The 20,149-nt window shown below is 40.8% G+C and overlaps 1 protein-coding gene across 3 annotated transcripts; it reads right to left on the reverse strand.

Annotated features, from left to right (window-relative positions):
- Positions 1-595: 595 nt before the first annotated feature.
- On the reverse strand, positions 596-19,670 carry LOC116951671 (cytochrome P450 3A8-like). 3 transcript variants are annotated; one of them, XM_076073749.1, is made up of 15 exons: positions 19,484-19,670; positions 18,987-19,074; positions 17,591-17,691; positions 16,755-16,848; positions 13,876-13,928; positions 10,746-10,845; positions 8,430-8,543; positions 8,228-8,316; positions 7,212-7,360; positions 5,243-5,373; positions 4,730-4,814; positions 3,832-3,992; positions 3,064-3,290; positions 1,937-2,099; positions 596-1,766 (listed from the first exon to the last, which is right to left on the reverse strand). In XM_076073749.1, the coding sequence occupies exons 3-15, from the start codon at positions 17,668-17,670 to the stop codon at positions 1,680-1,682; spliced, it is 1,533 nt and encodes a 510-aa protein (XP_075929864.1). In that variant the 5' UTR covers positions 17,671-17,691; positions 18,987-19,074; positions 19,484-19,670; the 3' UTR covers positions 596-1,679. The 3 variants fall into 3 exon arrangements, with proteins under 3 accessions (XP_075929864.1, XP_032826369.2, XP_032826368.2); XM_032970478.2 differs by having other exon boundaries at positions 18,987-19,096; XM_032970477.2 differs by lacking the exon at positions 18,987-19,074.
- Positions 19,671-20,149: the final 479 nt, after the last annotated feature.

Below are 20,149 nucleotides of genomic sequence, written 5' to 3' on the forward strand. Positions count from 1 at the left end.
TACTGATAACCCGCTTTTCGTGGGCATACGAATAGTTACATGTGAGTAGGTATTACGTAACAAACCCTTCCATATTCAAAAATGTGTTTCCAAATCAAATCTATTGTATTAAAAGTACTGTATTACGGTAGTGTTATAAAATGTTTCTGGTACTGTACATTGCATTTAGTGATGCATTCCTGGGCTCAAGTATCATTTCAACAGGGTTAAAGAATAATCAATTAGGTTTCGGATCAGAGGAAATTTCAAACGTTTTAAAATTCCCGAACCTTACAATTTAAAGGACTAGTTTTATGTCTTTTTAATCCTTGCTGTCCAATTTTACTGAGAAATACGCTGTGTGAACAACTGTGTTCCGATTGGAGGTACACCATGTGAACCCCAAAAGGCACGTTTATCTAGACTTCAATCATAAATCTATGTTATTAAGCGAAGGTGAGGCGTTCATTCAGTCGTGCTCGCTGGAACAGTACACAGTTGGAATGTGGCTTTTCCATCTTTTTTCTGGTCTCATCCCCACCAGCAATCAAGGGCCACGTACCGACAACCATAGCCCGAGTGACAATTAAAAAAAATAAGTCGTAAAAATGTCACGTTATTGTTTTCGCTCATTTATTGAACTACAACACGCATTTGTATAAATCAAGGGAAAATTAATTGTCGTAAATCTTTACACGACAACCTAAATGATCCCCAAAATGTTTCACTTATGCAAAATATATCAAATTATATTGTAGCTGGATCGCTTCCTAGACAGTGCAGTGAACTCTGAATTATAAGGCCATACGTTTAAATTCTCATTATGATAAACCCAGTCTGTAAACCCCGTGAGATCTGTAAAATTAAGCACTGCCTGTTGACCAATACTTGGTGGAACATCAACAGTTTCGTTGATTTTAAAGATTTTGAGCCAGCTGGCCGGGATTTGGGCAAAGCTTTAGCCCTCTTTTCACACAGGCATCTGGAATAGTTGTATTAAAGAGGCACCGGTCACCACCATAACAATGTGGAACTTCACCCACTTGCTCAAAACACCTAGTGAAGATGAGTACTGCACAATATTCACCAGCATGAATAGTGTAATCATATTTTTGTTAAAATGTTCACATCTTTGTTAAATCACGTGTACTATTTGCATAAATCCAACAAGTATAGTACTGTATTTCGACTGTAAACATTACGGCATGTAAAAAGAATTTTTAAAAATGAAACACCATTTGTCAAGTAATTATTTTAAGATCCACAAGTAATTTTAAGTAGCATCTTTTTAAAAGTCGTGATCCTAATTGTCCCTACAGTACTCTTTGTTTTTTTTCGGTAAAGTCACGTAGGTAAAATAGAATAAATGAAAACAACTAAATTAAATCACGACGTTTCGGAGGCAACACAAGCTTCCGTCTTCAGGTGGAAGAGCTCTTCACTTGATACAGCTAATTTTGCTGTGACTGTTCCACCTGAAGACGGAAAGCTTGTGTTGCCTCCGAAACGTCGTGATTTAATTTAGTTGTTTTCATTTATTTATTTTTACCTACGTGACTTTACCGAAAAAAAACAAAGAGTATAAATCCTTGTAGTCACGAAAGCTTCAAATCCAGAATTGGCCCTACAGTGTTAATGCGTCTCAAATCCTCTCTCAGTCTTGTTTTGTTTCTGTGGAGCTTTGTGACCTTGAATGGTTTCTAATCAGCCTTCTTTCTTTCTGAAACTTTCAACAAAAGTGGTTTTTCCGTTTGTAAAATGGAACCCTTGGCAAGCTTTGGCGGAATCTGAAAGAAACAAATGCAAGGAGATAGTTTTTAAACATTGCCATATAATAGTTGTCTCCTGGAGCAATACCAGAATCAATATTAACACCACAAAAGTTCATTTCTACGTGAACAGTAAAGAGCGGAGGAGGGGGGTGGGTGGGTGGGGTGGGGGGGGTGTGATCGTGCACCGTGGTCTCGCTGCACATCTGGAAAGAGTAGCGCTGCAGGATGCGACAGACAGCGATCTTCACGGACATCAGGGCAAAGCGCATGCCGATGCAGTTCCTGGGGCCTTGACCGAAGGGCAGGTAGCAGTAGGGGTCACGCGCCTCCTTGGCCTCCTTGGTGAATCTGCACAATTCGCAGTCGTGCGCACACGCGCGGAATCCATGAACAGCGGGGTTCAGACAAACCAACACTTAATAACCACGGTGACTGCATTTTTAACCGTAGTCAAGCGGTCGAAGAGAATGAATGAAATCCACAGCCTAAGACTTGACTAAAATTCCACAGGCTGTTGTCAACTTTACTAAGACTGACTTAAAATAAAATCTAATTAAAATTAATACTGCAGGTTCGGTTGAGATCCGTTGCAGAGATGAAGCGATGGAATCGGGCTCATGTGAAGGTGCGTGGTGCATTGTTACATTGTGTGTGCGAGCTGGCGGCAACTTGGGGCCTTCATCCAGCAGTGGATTGCTCATGGCTGATGTTAGCATTTGAGCTGATTAATGAGATGGCATCGCGCTACACATGACGTCAGAAAATTACACCGTATCATGCCATGCCAATGTGATGGCATATAATGTCTGCACATTCAGAAAGAAGTGATTGCATCATACGCTTTGCTATTATATGCTGGATTTTATTGGCGAGTTTTGGCCATTTTTTTCCCAGTTTTATCTACGTTAAGTCCCAAATTGAAACACAGCTTAGCACTATTACATTTTTATTGGATGATCTTTAAAGTTATTATTATTATTATTGTGACCCTATCCAATGGACAGGCAGATCATCTGGACGACTCTCATTCATTCACGCGTTCAGCCTGAGTTGGAAGGTCTATTAAGCGCAAGATTGGGAAAATTACAAGGCAAGCATGATGTCATCCTGTATGGAGTCCATGAAACAATTACAACATACAATTATCTTTATATAACTTGAATAAGCAACTCGTTTTGATTCGAGTGCCCATGCCATGGCCCAATATAATTGATTCCTTGTATTGTCAAGCTCCATTATGGATCTGTGTTTTTGAAATATGATACGCGCGAGTTTCCAAACGCACCCAATTTTGGGAACGTGATTCACTCACCGTTCTGGCCTGAACTCGTTGGGCTCCTCCCAGTGCTGTGGGTCATAGTGAAGCACCCACGTCGAGACAGTGATCACCACGTCCTTGGGGATGACCAGGTTGTCCACCGTCGTTGTCCTTTTACACACGCGGTCTAAACGCGCGGCCGGTGGGTACATCCGCATAGTCTCGCTCACGACCATGTCCAGATACTCCATTTCATTCAGAATCTCGTAACTTGGAGCTTTCTGCGTGCGAGTGGAATGGGAATATATATAAACAAAGGAACAAAAATTAATTACACGTTTTATTCTAAGGACATTCTAGACTATTCTGTAGTATACATTACACTTATCAGACTTTGAAATACAAGCTCATTTGGTTAAAACTTATTGCACTATGTATGTTGAACCTCTTTTGCACCGTACGTAGCCAACCGTGCTAATCGAAGGTGCGGGGGAACGACAACAAACTAAACACAAAAAGCAGTAATAAAAATATAGATTTCAATTGAGATTTTAAAATACATAAGTCCGGTGGCTTCCTAATATCGCAAGAGCGTTCCAGATGGCCACAGAAGCACATATCAAAGTGCACCATGAAGTTACCATCTGTGTTCGATGGCTAGCCGCTGCGAGACTGACTGGAGTTTGTGTGATGGTTTATGCCCCTTGACGAGATCAGCAAGGTGTTGTGGTGGTTCATTTGTGGCAAGCACTTTGCGTGTAATGAGCGCGTGTCACACCGTTACTGTGAAATTTACATTGAAGTAAAAAATGTAAATCTTACGTCATCCGGAAGAAATTCATCAATCTCTTGCTGAACTTTAGTCTGGACATCAGGGTTACAAGCAAGGCAGTAGGCCACAAAGGTGATGGCTGTGCTTGTGGTCTCAAAACCAGCCAGTAGGAACAAGATCGCCTGTGCCTCCAGTTCACTGTCAGTCAGATCTGTGAAATAAAATGGAGAGGGAATATTAGTTTCGAATATACCTTGAAATGTAATATACATCGATTCTCATATCATACAATGTGTTCAATTCCTGCTGTCCTAGTAATGTGCGCACACATTTGGTGGTGAGCACTGAACTTTAATAATTCCAGATATTTGCTTGCTATAGCTCCACAAGCTCTACTATGCCCTGTTTGGGTGTGGTGGCCACCCATCTAGGGATGAAACCGGCTCAAGTCTTATTAGTCTTTTTTGTTACATCTGATAAGGTTGGGTGCATTCTGTGTGATTTAGCCATACAACTGCAAACAGTAATGTGTAAATATAGTTATGTACTGTACTCGCAATTAGGTTTGCTTTGGTGACCTCAATTTATGACAACTTCAATGGAGTTAATTGTAAAAAAAAACATCGGCTTTCTCAAAATACTCATTCGGGACAGTCTTTTAAATATTTGATCACAAACATGCACGATAGTGTTTGATTTTGAGAATATAGTGATATTTAAAAATATATAATTATCAATTATTTGATCATTTACTTATCATCAGCTAAATGTATTGCACTGCACACAATATATTGCACTGGACACCCTATGAAACAGAGCTTCATAGCTTATCGGATTTCTCCAGGATAAATTAAGATTCTGATATACCGTACAGACAGCATGTGTGTACATTTCAGATCAAGGTGTAAATTTGATTATTCCATCAAATGTGACATAAAAAATACTTACACTTTTCTGAATGAGGATTAGCTCCATTTTGCACGGTTTCAGAAAGTTGAGCATCTACCATCAATTGGAGAAAGTCTACTCGTCCCTTTAAAAAAAGAAGTCGCAATTTTATGAAATGTTAGATGTTTACATTCTCTCGACATAAAACACAACACCAGTGCCTTCAGTCTCTGCAATACATTACTGTATTACATGTCACTGCACTAAAATATACACATATTTTTTTAGTGACAATAACTCTTATTGGAATCTAAACGTTAACTAACGTTGAATAGTTCATTGAAATATCAGTTTTGAATTGGACTCACCACATCGTTCACTGAAGCTCTGTCGTCCCGACAGGTCTGTACTTTTCACCTGAAGACGGCCGCTTGCGTTGCGGCCGAAACGTCGCGAGAATATTACTGTGTTACTTTATTATTTTATTCTCATCCTACGTGACCTTGCCGAAATAAACCAAAGAAGATGAATCCTTGCAGTCACGGAAGCTTTTAAGTCGAAATTTGGACTCACCATGTCGTGAAGTCCCCTTTGACGTTGTCTTTTCATCTGCTGAACGATGTTCTTGAAAAAAATGCAGATCTTTTTCGGAAACAAAGATAATCCCATGTATTCAAAAAGTGGGACAAAAACTGGGAAGAGTGCTGAAAGAGAAAATCGTTGTACATTAAAAATATTAATATTAATAACCTTTATCATTTTCTTAGTTCTTTCGGTAAAGTCACGTTGAAGGGAAACAACAAAATAATAAAATATATATAAAACAATAAAAAAATTCTCACGACGTTTCGACCATAACACAAACGGTCGTCTTCAGGTGAACACAAAGCAGACCTTAAACACGGTAGGACCAACACCTCGGCCGTGGCAGATCATTGTTGTAATTCAGTAGGCTCACATGCCATTGACTTTTCCAAGACAGAGGTTCTTTGTAAGCCATCTGGCTACCATGAGAGATTCGTTCATGAGGCTATCCACATATACAAGCACAGAGACAATTTCAACCGAGAAGATGGATTCTATCTTAGCAATCATTGGAAAGATTTGATAAACCATTTCGGGTCTTAATTGATTGTTCACGCTTACAGTGGCTTTCAGACAGCATACAAAAAAAAAATTTCGTCTCCCCCCTCCTCTTTTCAGAACATAGATGGACTAGTCCTTCTAAATAAACTGCCAAATCGCTGCGCGTGGCGCAAACGTTTTTTATAAATAAATAAATACACCGTTGAAAAATAAATGTATGCAAACCAACACACCTGAAGACGACCGTTTGTGTTGCGGTCGAAACGTCGTGGGAATTTTTATTGTTTTATATATATTTTATTATTTTGTTGTTTCCCTTCAACGTGACTTTACCGAAAGAACTAAGTATATGAATTACTGCAGTCACGAAAGCTTTAAATCAAAATTTAACCTTTATCATTTTACTGCGAGACAAAAGGAGGGGTGGGGGGGGGCGTTTAACTATACTTCAACACCACCTGTGCTCAGCCCTCCACCCCAAAAACACAACTAAGGCAATGCGGGCAGTGATAACAGAGATCATTGTGGTGTTAGTAAGTTAGCAGTATCGACGAAGCTCGATTATTGCAACACGCTACTCTACGGCACGTCCTGCAAAAATGTTTCCAGGCTGCAGCGTGGACAAAATGCTCTGGCACGTGCCGTGACGGGTACTGCAAGGTCCATTTCTGTCCGGTGCTCAATGAGCTTCATTGGCTTCCGGTTGCCGAATGAATACATTATAAGGTCGCACTCATTACACACACACACAAAGTACTCGCCACAAATGAACCACAATACCTTGCTGATCCAGTCAAGAAGCATGAACCATCATCACACAAACTCTGGTCAGCCTCGCAGCGGCTAACCATCGAGCAAAGACGGTCACCGCATCGTGCGCTTTCAGGTGTGCTTCTGCGGGCATCTGGAACGCTCTTCCGATATTAGGAAGCTATTGGAAGGATGCACTTGTAAATCGAGATTAAAGTCTCATTCCATTAGAACTGCTTTTTGTGTTTGGTTTTTTGTGTCCTTCCTCTGCACCTCCAACCAGTATAGTTGGCTACAAACGGTGTTGCTCAACATACGTGTCCTTCCTCTGCACCTCCAATAAGTATAGTTGGCTACAAACGGTGTTGCTCAACATACGTAAATATAATTCAACCCAGACAATCGCCTATTTCGTGTAAGCCTCCTAATGCCACGACTGCCTGATCATTAACAGGCAATGACTTTGTTGCCAACATACGTTTGATTAAATGTATATGTAAAATGCGAAACTTGTTATATGCATACAATGACATGTTTTTTTAATATATATACTGTCACTGATAGTAAGGGAAGATCTCCATTTTGGCCATCTGGTCTTCACATGTAAGTTCACTGAAGCAGCAAATGAGTTTTTTTTATTCATAAATTTTAAGTGAAGATAACACCATATACGTGAAATTGTAACTGGTAAAGTTATTGCACTTACTAATTATAATAGGTAAAGGGTTTAATAAGCTGATCTTGAAAATGTTTCTCCCGTTAACGACGAATGGATCGTTGGGGTTGTTCTGAGAGTCCACGTCCATACTGAACGCCGAGCTTGCAATCACGTCCATGCTGTACGCCCCGAACGTCCTAGAAGAGGCAAAATTGAAATCAATACCACGACGTTAGGGTAAATCGACCCTCAATGCAGTGATCTACAAAACTTGACATGTGAATTGGTCTTACATTTTACAAGATTTTATAGGCAGTGACCCTATCTTTAGAACAGTGTTCTTCACTAATTTTCAGAGGGGGGCCACTTTCGCCGATAAGACATCATCAGCGTGAGGGCCGCCACGCATTTGATACCATTGGGATTTGACAGCACGATGATGGGGTGTGTTCACATTTGTGTATTGTCAGGGGCCACACTAAAGGCCACCAGGGCCCGCAGTGGCCCGTGGGCCTTTTAATGAACACTACTTGAGAATGCGGGTCATAATTCAACGCAAAATTACATACATAATTCAACTATTATATTGATAATGCTTCAATTATGAGATAATGTATGTTGAATCTGGTCGATAGTTGCTTGTACTAAATTAATGCTGCTAAAAGTATGAATTCCCAGAAGGCTGTGCGGCCAATGGCCTGTGAAAAGAATATATGTTTAATGTGCAGTGACAGATCTATTTCAGATCAACATTGCTTGCTTCTCTATTTAAGTGAATTGGAAATGACAATTGCACTTTATCTATATGCACACATGCGTAACACTGTAATGTACAGCATATTGCACTATGCGTGCAGTTTGGTGATTTTGCATGACCTGCAAGACCTGATACCAGGAGAGAGCTAATTGCTACGATCACACCTTTGTGATGTTTAAAGATCAACTTGCGTGTTTTACACTTCCTTGTTTCCAGCCTCCACTCACCGTTCCCTCTGATGAGCTCTTTTTCTGTCAATCACTGGCAGTGTTAAAGTGGGTTTTTCCCAAATGCTTCATGCACTTACTGTTTTAGATCCACTGACTTCCCAGACTGGCATTTTTCATGGAGGTTCTTCACCAGCACATCAGCGCAGCGTAAAATCAGTGGGTACATCTAGAAAGGGAGGGGCGATTTGTCTTTTATTTGATATAAAACATGTTATGGATCTACCAATACAACTTGACAAAACACACAATTTGAAGGGTTTTTTTGCTCGGTTTTTTTACCTGTTTGATTTTGCCACTACTGAAGGTTGGCGAGAGTATGTTACGGATGCGCTTCCACTGCTCATCGTCAACTGTGGACAAACCTTCACCAAAGAGTTCATTCAGCCCGATTTTCTATGTACAAATAAAAGAACAAGACAGCACCTTATAACATATTCAAATACAATAAAATCACAATACTGGTCGCAAAAACTATTACACGTGTATGATAAGAGGCAGGAATTGGAAGATGCCATTCATTGTTCGACAAGTGCACTGCATATCCTAAAACTTTGTTTTTGTAATTTGTAATTACATACATAATTTAACTTCAGTGAATATGATGGCGAATAACATTAACAAGGCCATTACACATTTAGTAAACTATAAAAAAAAGATACATCAGAATAATCAAGATGTATCTGTTGCGCGAAGAGCAATACGTTATCGGTGAACAACATTTTATCTGAAGGAAAGGGATGCATTAATTGCATTCAGTGTTATGAGTAATATTACATTTGATTTGGAACAGGGGTGCAGTGGGACTGTGAATAAACTGCGAATTAGAGATAGACGATCTGTGTGTCTCTCTGCGTGTCTCTGCTTGTGTGTCTGTCCATGTGTCTCCGTGTCTGTGTTTTGTCTCTCTCTCAAATTTAGCAATCTTTGGAAGAACGTAATGAATCAGGTAGGGTGTTTACTGTTGTGTTAGCCGACTCTCTGTGTTGTATCGCATTATATTTCTAAGTTTACTCGCTTTGTTTTCTCATTCATTCTTACCTGATGACGGTTGCTTGTGTTGCAATCGAAACGTCGTATTATATTATTTTTTTTTATTTCTACGTGACTTTACCGAAAGATCCAAAGAGTAATTCCTGCAGTCACGAAAGCTTCACATCAAGTATGAACCACCTCTATGGGGAGGATTTCCACACAACTCACACGTAACTTCTAATTTAGCAATCTTTGGAAGAACGTAATCAACCAGGCTATGCGTTAACTGTGTGTTAACCGACTCTCTGTGTTGCATTGCATTACACTTCCTAATTTTACTAAATTTGTTTTCTCAAACTTCCTATTTCTCTCTCTAAATTTTGCCACGTTTGTTTGTTTATAAGTCCATTGTCTCTTATAAGTCCATTGTCTCTCCTCCGACCACTACGGGGAGGGTATTCCACACAACTCTCTCATTGACATGCTAATTTCTCTACCCCCTCCTCTCTCTCTGCCCCCCTCTCTCGATTTAAGGCCTCGACACGGAGGCGTTGTTTCTCTGTGTGTCTCTGTATGTGGCTCTCTCTGCTTGTGTGACTGTCTATGTGTCTCCGTGTATGTGTTTTGTCTCTCTCAAATTTAGCAATCTTTGGAAGAACGTAATGAATCAGGTAGGGTGTTTACTGTTGTGTTAGCCGACTCTCTGTGTTGTATTGCATTATATTTTTTTAATTTACTGGGTTTGTTTTCTCATTCATTCTTACCTGATGACGGTTGCTTTTGTTGCAATCGAAACGTCGTATTCTATTATTATTTAATTTATTTTCTTTCTACGTGACTTTACCGAAAGATCCAAAGAGTAATTCCTGCAGTCACGAAAGCTTCAAATCAAATTTGATCCCATACCTGTCAACCCATACGGTTTACTCGTATTCTTGTACAGGGATATTGAGTTTTTCTTAAAAAAGCGTCTATATCTTTGTGTTTCTCCCTTGTGGGTGGGACTTTGTAGGGTGAAGGTTGTGATTTATAAAGGGCACGGGGTGACCAATAATGGTCTGAATTGGTCTGTAATAAGGTAGGAGGCACTGACAAAGGGGTTGACAGGTGTGCGATCCTCGTTTTCACGATCTCATGGATCTGAGTGATCGTCAGCCCGACTTAGAGGACTCCCAGTAATCTTTGTTTTTTTAGAGAGCACCAAGGAGGGAAGGGTCCGTGCCTTGCCAGTGCTGCCCGCGAAAAGCGTCACAATCCCGGCAGGCGAACTAGCCGAGGAAGGCTCGGCGTGGGGACCGCTAGGCCTAAACATAAAATACTTTATAACAAATTCCCTCTTGTTTTACCTAAACTACCGAACTTAAACACCGAACCTCGTGTGTGTTACCGCACTGCCCAACGAACCCGGTCACCCGAGTTGAACTTTTTCCCACCGTACGTAGCCAAACGTGCTAATCGGAGGTGGGGGGGGAGGACAGCTAACATTCTGTGTCAGCCCTTTACAATGTAAAATGTCTGCTGTCCGTATGAAATGTCCATGTACTGGACTGTATATATTTGTACGTGACGTGAAACTCACGTCAGCAACATCGCTAATTTGTACTCCTGTTTGCACCGTTTTACCCGGTGGTTGGTGAAGAACTCCAGGCAATCCTTCACGAGGATTTGTTTCAGCATGTTTGTGTCGGCCACCATGAGCACGGGCAACCGGCCATCGTAAATCCTGTAGATGTACAGAGAAGGGTATTCCATTGTTCCAATTGTTGGCATGTTGTGTATGGAAGCTATGCTGAATCTGAGATTGATGCAGTTTCAGACGCGCAATTATGTTTATTTATTTACAGTGATTTTGATACAGACAATTAAGATCGGATTCAAAACCAGGCATGGAAAACTCCTTAAAAAGGACTGTAGCATAATGAGTACAGAATCGGCCTATTTTTTGTGCACTTTTGTCAAGTTTACTGATTAAAAAACTGCTTCACACAATACAGTGAGGGAAAAAAGTATTTGATTCCCTGCTGATTTTGTACTTTTGCCCACTGACAAAGAAATGATCAGTCTATAATTTTAATGGTAGGTTTATTTGAACAGTGAGAGAGAGAATAACAACAAAAAAATCCAGAAAAGCATATGTCAAAAATATTATAAATTTATTTGCATTTTAATGAGGGAAATAAGTATTTGACCACTCTGCAAAACATGACTTAGTACTTGGTGGCAAAACCCTTGTTGGCAGTCACAGAGATCAGACGTTTCTTGTAGTTGGCCACCAGGTTTGCACACATCTCAGGAGGGATTTTGTCCCACTCTTTGCAGATCTTCTCCAAGTCATTAAGGTTTCGAGGCTGACGTTTGGCAACTCGAACCTTCAGCTCCCTCCACAGATTGTCTATTGGATTAAGGTCTGGAGACTGGCTAGGCCACTCCTGGACCTTAATGTGCTTCTTCTTGAGCCACTCCTTTGTTGCCTTGGCTGTGTGTTTTGGGTCATTGTCATGCTGGAATACCCATCCACGACCCATTTTCAATGCCCTGGCTGAGGGAAGGAGGTTCTCACCCAAGATTTGACGGTACATGGCCCCGTCCATCGTCCATTTGATGCGGTGAAGTTGTCCTGTCCCCTTAGCAGAAAAACACCCCCAAAGCATGTTTCCACCTCCATGTTTGACGGTGGGGATGGTGAACTTGGGGTCATAGGCAGCATTCCTCCTCCTCCAAACGCGGCGAGTTGAGTTGATTCCAAAGAGCTCCATTTTGGTCTCATCTGACCACAACACTTTCACCCAGTTGTCCTCTGAATCATTCAGATGTTCATTGGCAAACCTCAGACGGGCATGTATATGTGCTTTCTTGAGCAGGGGGACCTTGCGGGCGCTGCAGGATTTCAGTCCTTCACGGCGTAGTGTGTTACCAATTGTTTTCTTGGTGACTATAGTCCCAGCTGCCTTGAGATCATTGACAAGATCCTCCCGTGTAGTTCTGGGCTGATTCCTCACCGTTCTCATGATCATTGCAACTCCACGAAGTGAGATCTTGCATGGAGCCCCAGGCCGAGGGAGATTGACAGTTATTTTGTGTTCCATTTTCGAATAATCGCAACAACTGTTGTCACCTTCTCACCAAGCTGCTTGGCAATGGTCTTGTAGCCCATTCCAGCCTTGTGTAGGTCTACAATCTTGTCCCTGACATCCTTGGAGAGCTTGTTGGTCTTGGCCATGGTGGAAAGTTTGGAATCTGATTGATTGATTGCTTCTGTGGACAGGTGTCTTTTATACAGTTAACAGCTGAGATTAGGAGCACTCCCTTTAAGAGTGTGCTCCTAATCTCAGCTCGTTACCTGTATAAAAGACACCTGGGAGCCAGAAATCTTTCTGATTGAGAGGGGGTCAAATACTTATTTCCCTAATTAAAATGCAAATCAATTTATAACATTTTTGACATGCATTTTTCTGGATTTTGTTGTTGTTATTCTGTCTCTCACTGTTCAAATAAACCTACCATTAAAATTATAGACTGATAATTTCTTTGTCAGTGGGCAAACGTACAAAATCAGCAGGGGATCAAATACTTTTTTACCTCACTGTACATTAGGGGTTTATTTAAATCACTTAAGGCTCCAATACACTCATAAAATTGGGTGGTGTGTAATAATTATGCAAATTATTTTCCAATGCTATATTAGTGTTACATTTCTTATCTGTTCTTTATCCTTAGAAGAAGGACATGTAAGGGTCATTATTTTATGATTGAAAAGTAAAAAAAAACATTCATAATGTCACTCTTTTGTTCTGCGACACCACCATGATACACCTTGCAAAGCACTAGTGAGTGTGTCGTGACCCACAGTTTAGGAACCCTCTACACCAGCAGACGGGCAACCTAGACGACCCTAGTGGCCCGCAAGCTTAAAATCGCACTTGTGCATCACCCAACATACACTCAGGGCAGGATTAAGTTTCTTGTAGGCCCAAGGCACTTCTATTTCGTAGGCCTTCAGTGATAACTGTCTACAGTTGGTACTGGTCATGTCGCTAAGCGCTGCTTTCACTCGTTAAATCTCATTTTTTTTTTAAACTGTATCCGATCAATCATAGGAAATGCATGTCTTCCCTTGCACTACCGTACTCTCTATTGAGAATGAGATTGTGCGAAAAACACAATTTGAGGATTTATTGCTAATTTTGCACACAAAAAATCTCGAAAAGTTCATTTCCGGTGTTAATTTCTCTCACCTTGCGAAAATAAAACGATTGACATGACTCTGCCTCTTTGTATAAACACTGTGCCCATCCTTGCTGAATAAATATATTCATTTATTCAAGAAGATATCCTGGTGACATTTTTTTTTATCATACAAACAAAAAACATCGTCAACATTTTCTTCGTTGGCCCTTCAGTTTTCGCGGGCCCTAGGCACAGTGCCTACTGTGGCCTCTTGGATAATAGGGCCCTGCATACACTCAGAATGGGACACCGTGAGGGGCCCTATGGCACGCACGCGGCCCACGTTCCACAGGTTGCCCACCACTGCTCTAAACCATAACGCATCAAAAAAAATAGCCGCTCAATTGTGGATGTAATGGTGAATTTTAACCGTTACAAAAACTACTTTTTATCTGCAAAGCAGGTGTTGATTAACCCCGGTTTTATTAATGTAATGAACCATATGGGTAAATGGATAAGCAAACAAAAATAAATTGGTGGAAATTGAACAAGCAACACAATGGGATGACGAGCAAGACGAACTCACCCCCAGACTCTCCCGTATCTTTGAAAACTTTCTTCGTCAAATGCTCGGAAGCCCTGCGTAAGATAGAAGCGACAGAATTGTTCATTCATTTTAACAAGTTTTTCAGCGGGCTTATGCACAACACGCAAGTGCATATATGAGCAGACATCCAGGCTCATTCATTTTATCATAACTACGTTATCAATGTGACTATTGGCAAATCTGAAATCTTTATTTTTTTCTACATTAATATTTCTCCCTTTAGGTTTTTTTTCCAATCTAGTTTTCATGAAATTCCTTCCGTCTCTCTGATTATAACTTCGTTGAAAGTGTGTCATCTTGTCAGATTCTCCTCGTGACATATAATTTGTGTACTCTGCTTCCTTTGGGTAATCTCAGTGTGACCTGCAAAGTAGGTCTCAGGATAGGTACAGTGCGCCCAACAATAGTCGCGTACAAGTTTGCTGAACAGACGGGAGATATTTGCTGGAGGGAGATAACAGGAAAATACTGCAGAATGTGTACACCTCACCTAGGACAGCTAAATTGAACCAAAATTACTGTTATAAACTAAAGAGGTGACCGAGAGTGGCGTTGGTGTGCCTTGGGGGGGGAAAAGCTCGGAAGCAACACACCAATGTGCCTAAATAAGAAAGTTTTTACTCAGTGCGTACTACCTACCAAGGCAGTAATTATAATAGATATATATTTGAGGGGGGGGGACATCCCCCCCCCCCCAATTTTAAAATATGCTCAAAATGTCCCCCCCCAATATATTGCTATAAAATAGATTTCTGTTTATATGATTGTGGTTATGGTTGTGCTTTATTAATCCCTAATCTCTGCCATTACATACAATGAAACAAGAGAAGGTAAAAAAAGAAAAAAAACAGAGCATTGTAATACAATACACTATTAGACATTATTGTAAAAAAATAATTTAAAAGTCCATCCTATGTGTTTAGTGAATTTTTTTATATTTTAGGAAGATTTGGTCCCCCCCAATATTGACTCCATGGCTATGGCCTTGCTACCTACAATGACGTGGTTCAGAAGCAATTAAACAAAAGATGAAAAGTGCACAAAGAAGCATGGAGAGCCGCATGTGTGAATTGACATTGGGAGACTAAAAGAGACGCACGCGGATTAAGGAACACATTCAGGATAAAGACATCATTCGTACCGTTAAGAACGGTAAATTGGCTTGGACAGAACACGTCGCCCTGGGAGAATGAACGATGCCCAAGAATAATGAGTGGCATCCAAGTGAGGAAATGCAAACTCTTTGGTTCTTTCGGTAAAGTCACGACGGTATAAAATAAAATAAATTAAATCACGACGTTTCGGGCGCAGCAAGAAACAATTGCTGTGGTTGTCCCACCTGATGACGGACGCTTGCGTTTCGCCCGAAACGTCGTGATTTAATTTATTTTAATTTCTACCCACGTGACTTTACCGAAAGAACCAAAGAGTATGGATCCCTGCAGTCACGACAACTTCAAATCAAGATTGAGGAAATGCATTTGAGGTGGATTTCAACTGGGGAGTTGGAGGTGGGGAATTTTTACGGGACTTTTTTAGCTAGAATTAAGATTTTGATTTAAAGCTTTCGTGACTGCAGGGATTCATATTCTTGGTTCTTTCGGTAAAGTCACGTAGAAGGGAAACAATAAAATAATAAAAATATAAAACAATAAAATTCTCATGACGTTTCGACTGCAACACAAGCAATCATCATCAGGTGTGAAAATGTTCTTGCTGTGGTTTTCACACCTGATGATGATTGCTTGTGTTGCAGTCGAAACGTCGTGAGAATTTTATTGTTTTATATTTTTATTTTTTATTATTTTACTGTTTCCCTTCTAAGTGACTTTACCGAAAGAACCAAGAATATAGAATGAAGATGTTAACAAAAATACTTTACCCTTTCTGGAAATAATAGTGGTGTTAAAATACCAAATCGACACCTGTTAAAAGGCATCAAGTCTGCATTAACCACATATCTGTGGTAAAACATGCAAATAAATATGCTCTGATACTAGACCAAAGAACACAACTGTAGGATTGTGAGAGATGACCAGAGCTTGTGGAGGCCTTCTTCTCACATGGCCGATGATTAAAAAGTGTAAATATCAAAATATCGGCATCGGCCTTGTCACGAGTAGAAACAAGCTATGACGCCAGTCCCATTCCATCCTTATATCTGAAGAACTTTTGACATTGCTATTCCTGAAACAATCCTTCAGATGGATTGACAGCAAAATGAAGTTGTTTCAAAGGAAAAACTTAGGCCTACAGGAATTGATTGCTGTGAGCAGCCTCATCTAATTGACATGGAACAATGCTGCATCTATTTTACAATTTGGATAATCAGTTTCATCTATTAATTATAAATATGAATGTATTTTTCAGCTGTACCTCACTTCAGTGTATATCTTTATTTGTATTCGATTGAAGTTTCAATTATAGCCTATTATTCTAGATCCTTATATGTATTCCTTATTTTTATACTCGGTAGTATTTTTGATAAGTTACAGTGAGGGAAAAAAGTATTTGATCCCCTGCTGATTTTGTACGTTTGCCCACTGACAAAGAAATGATCAGTCTATCATTAAAATGGTAGGTTTATTTAGACAGTGAGAGACAGAATAACAACAACAACAAAAATCCAGAAAAACGCATGTCAAAAATGCTATAAATTGATTTGTATTTTAATGAGGGAAATAAGTATTTGACCCCCTCTCAACCAGAAAGATTTCTGGCTCCCAGATGTCTTTTATACAGGTAACGAGCTGAGATTAGGAGCACACTCTTAAAAGCGTGTAAATAAAAAGAGTATCTGTGGGCTTTCGCGTCGTCTTAACTAAATCTAATTCCCTCGCATACAAGGGAAAACCTACCTTGCTGTAGTGGAGGAAGGTTCCGAATAACGGCAGAGGTGTTGGCCCAGGAACGCCCATCTTTTTGAAGATTCTGTACGGCCATAGCAGGTAGCTGAAAGATACATTTATTTTGGAGTCTAATTATGAAATACAGGAGTGTGCATTATTGATCCAAGAGTTCCAGTCAAATTTTGATTTAAAGCTTTCGTGACTGCAGGGATTCATATTCTTGGTTCTTTCGGTAAAGTCACGTAGAAGGGAAACAATAAAATAATATATTATATGATAGAATATAGTATTGTCATCAGTATGACTTTACCGAAAGAACCAAGAATATAGTTCCAGTCAAGTGAAGGTTATGTGGCTATTCAGCAGTGTATTGTGGAAAATAAAAAAATGCATATCAGTTCCTTATAGTGCATAAATATTAAATCGAGTTGCCTTGGATACTTTTGTATGCATGTTGAAATTCTTTCGCGCCGTACGTAGCCAACCGTGCTAATCGGAGATAACTCGCTAAATACAACACTTGGCCTTTAAAATATATATTTATAGAGTGTAACTCAAATGTGCTATCAAAAAAAGTTTGCATTACACAATCTCCAAACACAACGTGAAATTATAGAATTAACATTCAAGATAGCGTGCGTTTTTTGAGAAACGTTTCTATCAGCTGACAAAGTGTACACTCTATCAGCAGGCTTGTGGTTTGACGGACCATTTGACACTAGCCGAGGGCCGGTAGCGTTTATATCGCTGTGCAGGAACATTCACCGTAGCAATAAAGACTTCAAAGATGCGCACTACATAAGCTAACTGGGTTAAGCAAAGGGTAGCCGAGGCCGAGCACTTACATTACAGACAGAATGAACGCAGCCACCATCAGGACCAGGGTGAGGGGAGACATGTCCCACGGGCAGGACAGATGAGCCATTGTGAAGATCGAGAAAGAAACCTGTTGGGAAGAAAAAAACCAGACAAACACAGCGTTGCCTTGGGTGCCTCCAGGCCACGGCCTCTCCTTCTCAGTGTATCTCTTGTGTCTCCGTCGTGTCTGTGCTGTGCGTCTCTGATGTTTGTGTCTCCGTCGTGTCTGTGCTGTGCGCATCCGTGCATACACCGTGTCAACCCACGCGGTTTCCACCCCCTGTTCGTGTACGGGGATGTTGAGTTTTCAGGTCCATACGGCGTGCAGCCGTTTCAATACGGGCAACAAAAAAATGTTGTCTATGTGATTGCGTTTCTCTCCCTTGTGATGGGACTTTGTAGGATGAACGTTGAGATTTATAAATGCACGGGGTGACCAATAAGGTCTGAATTTGTCTGTAATAAGATAGGCACTGATAAAGGGTTGACAGGTGTGAGTACGCACAAAAGATTTCGTGACTGCAGGGATTCATATTCTTGGTTCTTTCAGTAAAGTCACGTAGAAGGGAAACAATAAAATAATAAAAATATAAAACACCACTACAACCACTCAGCTGTCTCAGTGTCTCAGTTTTTTGTTTAATATTTTTATTATTTTATTGTTTCCCTTCTACGTGACTTTACCGAAAGAACCAAAGAAGAGAAACATTTATTAAAAAGTCTATTTAATTAAGTAGAACGTGTTTGTCTATATTTAAAATTGCGCATTTTGATGTGACGTCACATTTCTCACCCCCCCCCCCCGTCGTCACACATCGTCACAAATGTCTGACACCCCCCCTAGGTGCGTGACGTCATTTATGGACGGCCCCTTATGCGCGCTGTGAATTTCAATAGGCGTGCCTTAACTATGCTGGTCATTACAAACGCGCTGCGATTATCTTGCCCTGGGGATGTTTCTCATCTATTCTAGATTTAAATCTTTCGTGACTGCAAGGATCCATACTCTTTGGATCTATTCGGTAAAGTCACGTAGGTAAAAAAAGTAAAACAACAAAAATCACGACGTTTCGGCCACAACACAAGCGGCCTTCATCAGGTGAAGGGATCAGGCTGTCTCGAGGACAGCGCTGGAGTGAAACACAGCCGCGCTCAGACCGCGACCCGTTTCTCATCGTTCTTCATCTGCGTAGTCGAGATCTCTCTCTATCTCTGTGCGTCTTCACCTGTGTGTGTGTGTGCGGTGTCTGTACACGTATTCGCGTCTGGTGGGGTGGTGAAGGGTTCGCTTCATCATCATCATCATATATAGCAATATTAGCAATGTGGTTTTTTTGTTGTTAAATCTTCATTAAAATTTGCGCTGTTTTCTTCACAATGAACCTCGTTTGTTCGGTGCGCGGAAATTTCCTTTCTTCGCCCTCTGCAATATTGACGCGTTTGTCTTTTGCTGCTGCTGCTGCTGTTTCTGCTGTCACGCACCAAACGAAAATCTGTCGTGTAAAAAAAATAGACACGGACAACCTCACTTATAACGAGATGATCCATTGTAACAAATCACAATTTTTTTTTTAAAACTCCACCAAACCCTTTCCGAGTTTCAAAGCGACTGCAACGACCAAAGCCACAGGCGGAAACTTGCTTTGATCGGAGCGCCGCGCATAAATGTTTTAATTTATTTTATTACGGTTTTTTTGTTTAAATCGCCTGTCACCCTCGGTCGTGGTTTGTTGTTGGCAAGACTCGAAGGGGAAGGGGGGAAATAATCCCAATAAAGAGGCGCGCGCGGATAATAGGAGTAATGATGCTGGAAATATTTCCCTTCGCACAGTTAAATCCAACCGTGTTTTTTTATGTATTGTAACGCAACGCAAACTCACCTCGAATGAGAAGAAACCCTTTGGTGTTCCGCTCCACTCGAGCTCCCCCTCCGAATTGTGGCCTCCGTTTAAAATGTCTGCAGCGCAAGTGAATGCCGAGTGCGTGGTTTAAAGAAAGAAAAAAAAAGCAACTCCATATGGCTGACCACCACCGTCACATCCTTCTCACCCCACCACCCCCGTGTTGCGCAACGGCTATATAATATTGCTCAATCAGGGCAGAGGTCACCATGAGTCCCCCACGTAAGCAACTGATTTTACAACCCAGGTTTGGTACAAGACGGGTTGAAAGTCCCACTGGGCTCCAGATACAGGGTGGTTGTTGGTGGTGGTGACTGAAGAAAATCTGCGGCTTGCACTGGATAACGGGTCAGCTTCCGCATCCAGAATCAGATTTTTTTTGTTATTTATCCTGGAGAAATCCGATGAGCTGTGAAGCTCTTTTCCCACAGACGTCCAGTTCGGGCCTGGTCAGAAAGTTACAACAATTCGAGGTTGCTTTCTTAACCTATAAAACAACTGCATGGCTTGGCCCCTATCTACCTGCAAAATCTCAGTTAACAAATAATGTTATGTTAACCGCCTTGCCTGGTATGCAGGAGGTCGTGGGTCCGATCCCATCCCTCAAGCCTGTATATTTAGAGTTTGCATGTCTCTCTCTCCACG

Source organism: Petromyzon marinus, chromosome 43 (genome assembly GCF_048934315.1).
Source record: "Petromyzon marinus isolate PM22_M1 ecotype Great Lakes invasive population chromosome 43, UKy_Petmar_22M1.pri1.0, whole genome shotgun sequence".
In the NCBI taxonomy this organism is placed as follows: Eukaryota; Metazoa; Chordata; class Hyperoartia; order Petromyzontiformes; family Petromyzontidae; genus Petromyzon; species Petromyzon marinus.

What these genes read in the sequence shown, in the direction of transcription:
- LOC116951671 (XM_032970477.2), bottom strand. Translation starts at nt 17,670, where the DNA reads ATGGCTCATCTGTCCTGCCCGTGGGACATGTCTCCCCTCACCCTGGTC. An exon ending in AAGTCAGTGGATCTAAAACA is followed by an intron (nt 7,361 to 8,227) that starts GTAAGTGCATGA and finishes TGCCTCTTCTAG; the next exon opens with GACGTTCGGGGCGTACAGCA. An exon ending in AACGAGTTCAGGCCAGAACG is followed by an intron (nt 2,100 to 3,063) that starts GTGAGTGAATCA and finishes CGAATTGTGCAG; the next exon opens with ATTCACCAAGGAGGCCAAGG.